This window comes from Neopsephotus bourkii, unplaced genomic scaffold (assembly GCF_033783945.1).
Source record: "Neopsephotus bourkii isolate Nb327-2 ecotype Australia unplaced genomic scaffold, CSIRO-AGI_Nbou_v1 NB_272, whole genome shotgun sequence".
Classification (NCBI taxonomy): domain Eukaryota; kingdom Metazoa; phylum Chordata; class Aves; order Psittaciformes; family Psittacidae; genus Neopsephotus; species Neopsephotus bourkii.
Window position 1 is genome coordinate 2,684,947 of NW_026900781.1, and position 5,231 is coordinate 2,690,177.

At 41.4% G+C, this 5,231-nt stretch overlaps 1 protein-coding gene across 2 annotated transcripts; it reads left to right on the forward strand.

Annotated features, from left to right (window-relative positions):
* Nucleotides 1-360: 360 nt before the first annotated feature.
* On the forward strand, nucleotides 361-4,578 carry LOC133208482 (U6 snRNA-associated Sm-like protein LSm5). Of its 2 annotated transcripts, none has more exons than XM_061346376.1 (5): nucleotides 361-430; nucleotides 1,332-1,427; nucleotides 1,663-1,690; nucleotides 2,342-2,414; nucleotides 4,179-4,578. In XM_061346376.1, exons 1-5 carry the CDS (start codon nucleotides 385-387, stop codon nucleotides 4,209-4,211), a joined length of 276 nt encoding a protein of 91 aa, XP_061202360.1. In that variant the 5' UTR covers nucleotides 361-384; the 3' UTR covers nucleotides 4,212-4,578. The 2 variants fall into 2 exon arrangements, with proteins under 2 accessions (XP_061202360.1, XP_061202361.1); XM_061346377.1 differs by lacking the exon at nucleotides 361-430 and adding an exon at nucleotides 508-574.
* Nucleotides 4,579-5,231: the final 653 nt, after the last annotated feature.

Here is a 5,231-nt window from a genome sequence, read left to right on the forward strand (position 1 = left end):
AATAGAAAAAAACAGCCTATACAATAGCTACGAAACACCGCACATAAACTCCTTCCACTCCAAACGAAAAAACGACTGACTGGAACCGCTGATTAACACGCCGGGGCCGGGAGGCTGCTCGTGTTCCGTCTGCACCGGAGACAGGTCGAGGCGTCTGCGCATGGCTGGAGAAGATGGAAGAGGGGGAAAGGGAGTTTCTTTTAAATCTCTGTAACAGACTCGCATGTCGTGACTCCCCCGGTATTTAGAGGAACACAGTGGGAGCCACGGAGCCTAACGGCCAGAAGGGGCGAGCGATGACTCTGCTATCTGCTCGTCAAGGCTGGTAGGCCGTCTTCCGCAGGCGGCCCGTCACGGTAGCGCTTAGTCTTGTCTGGATCCAACATGGCAGCCAACGCCACCACCAACCCGTCCCAGCTCCTGCCGCTCGGTAACCGCCGCTGCCGTCGCCACGCTTCCGCGCTCTCGCGGTGTCCGAGCGGAGCGGAGCAGGGTGGGGGGGACGTCTGCTGACCGGCGGTCGGGAAGGGAGGGAGGGAGAGGCCGTTTGCAGGCTCCTCCGGCCTGGCGGGAGGTTTGAATGGGGTGGTGCGGTGGAAGCGCCTCGCGTCAGACGGATGTTTCTTTGCTCAGCCCTGGGCGGGGGGCATCGGCGGGTGTAGAGCGGCGTTTGGAGACCGCTTAGGGGGTCCTCTAGACCGTGGCTGGGGACGAGCGCTCGTGCTCAGGCTTCCCGCGGTAAAGAACCGCGGACTGGCGGCAGGAAGGAGAGTGTTCTTGCAGCGTTCATTTTGCTGCCTCGGGAAGTAATCTGTTAAGCAGCAGAGTGTGCTTGTCGACTCTTTAAATATACCTTGTTAGTGGCTTTTAGGACAAGAGATAGAGGCCTCAAGCTGCGCCAGGGGAAGTTTAGAGGAGGCTGTGGGAGAAATCTCTTCACGGAGAGAGTGATCAGGCATTGGAACAGGCTGCCCAGGGAAGTGGTGGAATCACCGTCGTTGGAAATGCTCATAAATCTTGTAGATGAGGCCCTTAGTGACATGGTTTAGTGGTGGTCTTGGCAGTCCTGGCGTAATGGTTGTGCTTGAGGTCCAACCTTAAAGGTCTTTTCCAGTCTAGTTCGTTCTATGATTTAATCTTTTCCCTAATTTATGTGTTTTGGTTTGGAGGTTTTTTTGGTTGTTGTTTTGTTGTGGGTTGTTTTTTTTCACCAGTGTCTGTGGCAATCACTTATTTGTCATCACAGTGTCAGGGGGTTTGTCTTAGAAAATGTGCGTTCTATAAAATAATCTCTTGTGCATGTCAAATCTTTTGTCTGTTTTAATTGACAGAGCTTGTGGACAAATGCATAGGTTCACGCATCCATATTGTGATGAAGAGTGATAAAGAAATCGTCGGAACACTTCTAGGATTTGATGACTTTGTTAGTATCCTTTGGTGCAAGTGCTTAAGGCCATCCACTTTATGCTTTAGCTCAATTTATGTATTGCTTATGAGAGGTTTGAGTTCACTGGATAGAGCCTTCTTGTCTGGGCTAGTTGTGTTATTCTCATATTTTTATTTTATGGATAAAATCACAGTTCAGTATAAAATAAAAACAACATTAAATACTTTAATTTTTTTAAATTCTGGGCGTTATTTTCCTTGAAACTGGATATTCAGATATGGTGTTAGAAGATGTTACAGAATTGTAAGTATTATTTCTGCCTCTAGTTGCTATTTAGTGATTTGTTTCCTGAAGATAAATACTATGCAAGACCTGTAAGCAAAGTGTTCTTATATTTTGGAAACTTGCCAGCAGAATAGTTTATACCTTGCGCTTAAACTGTAGAGAGTGACTATTCCGGACAGCCATGTCACAGAGTAGCTGTTGCATGTTTTATAGCTGTAGTCAGGTTCCTAATTTGCAGCCTTAATTTTGCATGGGTTGTGTGTTGAACTTTCCAGTTTATTTGTTTGCTTTCACATTTTCTTAAGGTCTGGGCAAAGATTTGAAAAGGTGGCAGACTTAAGGGTGAATATTTATTACTTTTTCAAGCACATTGTTATTTGAAACCTGTTTGGAATATTGGTGGTATTCAAGAAATTGCTGAGATTTAGAAGGTGAAATTGGTATCTTTATGTACTGAGCAGAAAAGTACCATGGATCTTTTTATTTGCCAGGTAGCTGTCTCTACCCAGGTGGTCAATTTATGAAGATTGTGCTGCAGTGTAGCTAATTTATCTATTAGTTCCAACAAATGCCATCTTAATGCAGAGGTTTATATCAGTTCTGCAATAAAAACTGTAATTGTTGTCCCTTGTTACATGTTCTTACTTACTTTTTCTAATGCTACTTCAGTGAGATTACACCTGAGGGCAGAAGAATCACGAAGCTAGACCAGATTTTGCTAAATGGAAATAATATAACAATGGTAAGTTGTCATTGCTAAAAGGCTGCGTGCATTTATTTTCTGCATCTGTGAATCGATAAAACAGTTGCATTCCACCACTTCAAGCTGAGCTTTCCAGATAGTTCTGTGACATAAGCTATTTTCAAGTAGCTTTCAGAGCATGTATGTGTGTGAACGGTGCTGGAAAAGCAATCTTACTGCTTTTCTTGGTACATAGTACAGTAAACATGAAGAGAGCATGGCCCTAAATTTATTTGGGTGAATAGGTTTCTGGTCTTCAGGTGTGCAAGGGAATTGCTGACATTGTTGTCCACTGGAGGCTGGTTCGTACAGTGGCTTTCAACTCATGAGCATTTGCAAAAGAATGTAGGGTGAAATACATTTACATTTCATTCATTCTCATGTATAAATATTTTTGCAGAAGTTTGGATGCTTACAATGTCATCAAGTCATTTGGCATGTGATGCCCACAGAGCTGTACCTTTCACATGCTCTGAAAAAAATCTGGAGGTCTGTTGGATTATACCAAACTGGAAGTACTGTGATTTTTTTAGTGTATTATGTGCTTATGTATGTATAGCAGTACTGAAACTGTAATTGAATATTGTATTTCTGAAGTTGCTGAATTCTGCAATTTCCTAAGCACCACAAAAGCAGACCCACAGTAGTTTTTTATTTGTCTGCATAAATGGTTACAAAATGTGGACTTCCTACATAAAGGCATTGCTAATTTTGCGGGAAGAGAAGAGGAAGTCTGTCTTGAGCCTGTCAGCTCTATGTAAATGAAGAAGAATCTCCATTTTGCTGTCTTAACCTTCATAGCACCTCCCTGCTGTGTGTCTGAGCAAGTGCCATCTTGACTTAATTTCAAAGCCTGTTTCTGCTTTGGTTATTGTTCTGCATCCTTGAGAGGACTGTGCATGTTCTGACATCTTGTATGGGATGGAATTATTATCCAGTTAAGCTGATGGTACAATGTCCTTGAAGCAGAAGCTGGTGACTTAGAGTGCAGATTTTCAGCAAGACATAGATGTGTCTCTAGATTAGATCTTATGTCTCTTCCAGAGACATATCTTCCCACATCAGGAAGACTTTAGACTTTTTCTTACTTCACTCCCCAAAGCAGTGAAGGTCTTTGTCATTAGAAATGCTCAGGTAATTATTAAGAATATATAAAAAAGGAAAAGGAATGGTTAAAATTGTTTAAAAAGAATATATAAAAAGGAATGGTTATCCTCTTTCTTGTTTCCCCTTATTAATGTTTTTCCTTTTCTATTGTTCAATTCTCTACTTTCTTTGCAGGAAGGTGCTACTCCCTGCCATTTGTGAAAGGGTTCAGGCTCTTAGTTTTTGGGCTCTGCTTAGCCATAGGAGTTGGAAAGAGGAAAACAAACTACTGATATAGTCTGAGGAAGAATCAGCAATTAGAGAAATTCTTCATGAGAGGAAGCATAGTCTTTGTCTTTAAAAAAAGCTGTAGTGTTTCTAGGCAGAATCATCTCCTTAAATTGAATAACAAAGACAAAATCCAAAATGTCTGTTCCCTAAGATCTCCTTTAGGTTTTGTTAAACATTCTTCCTGTTTTGGAGATTTCTTTTGGCATGTGCTTCTCTGTCAGCAACTGACTACTTCTGTTTGGAGAGGAAGATAATATTGGATCTAAAAATTCCTTTTGTGGTCTACCATAAAGCCTTCATCTGTCAAAGTGTTGTAAAGCAAGAACATGTGGGTTTGTAGAACTCAAACCTATGGTACTAACACAAAATTGTCTTATTCTTTTATAGCTGGTTCCTGGAGGAGAAGGACCTGAAGTATAAATGGATACAGTGTGTGTACATATATTGTATATATATTCTAAATAGAGCCCTTGGGGTATGCGTGTCAGTGGGGTTTGGTGTGGGTTGGTTGTTGGGTATTTTATTTTCGCACACTTGCAGTTGACATTTGATAAAAGGCAAGGATTTCACTGTCAGGAAAGGTAAATTGCTGACTTCATAAGTTGAATCATGACTTTTTTGTAAAAAACATACCAATCTGTTCTGAATAAAAGGCTTTCTTTTTTGCTAGTTATTGTGTTCTATTATGTAAGTGCACAAGTTGGATAGTTTTATAACTGGTTGATGGAATGGAAAAATAATAGTTATTTTTCAGTTTCTGTTGGTCTTCAGTTTTTCTACATCTGTTTGATTTTGGTCCGTATGCATTTGGTTTTGGCCAATGTCTATCCTATGATTCAGATCCTAAGCTGCATCATTTGTTTGAACACAGCTTCAGGCTATGTAACCAGAAACCATGTGTGATTCTCAACAGCCTTTGGTTCTTCTGGCCTTGAGCTTCAGCTCTCTTGCACTTCCACTTGGTAGATGTACTTTTCTTATAGTAAAGGCATTGTAATGGTATTTGGCAAGCGAGGATAGACAGACCAGACCTACTTCATGTCTGGGGGCTTGAGAGGGGCTGGTGTGAAAACTTGTCATTCTTATCCGTGTTGACTACACTTTCACCACTAAGTGGTGCTGCGTATACTTAATTAAATTGGGAGCTGCCTATACCAGCTTGTGTAATTCAGAGTAGTCATTTTAGAGTAAATGTTCTTTTAGCTACGTCTCTGTTCTTCTGTGATATAAAAACTTGACAGAGATTTGGAGCAACTACTTTAGAAGAATTTCCATAAAAGAATTGCTGGGGGGCATTGTCATGATGGACAAAAATATAACAGATTCTAAACCATGTCCAGTGCAGCTTATGCTTCCACAATACACTAGTCAACTGATTTGTAGTTGTTAATGTCTGAAGAATAATCACAGGTGCCTGCTGTTACCCTAGGGATAAGCTGG

Coding starts and splice junctions, on each gene's coding strand:
- LOC133208482 (XM_061346376.1), top strand. CDS start 385: ATGGCAGCCAACGCCACCACCAACCCGTCCCAGCTCCTGCCGCTCG. Junction 431..1,331: donor GTCCCAGCTCCTGCCGCTCG/GTAACCGCCGCT, acceptor TTTAATTGACAG/AGCTTGTGGACAAATGCATA. Junction 2,415..4,178: donor ATGGAAATAATATAACAATG/GTAAGTTGTCAT, acceptor ATTCTTTTATAG/CTGGTTCCTGGAGGAGAAGG.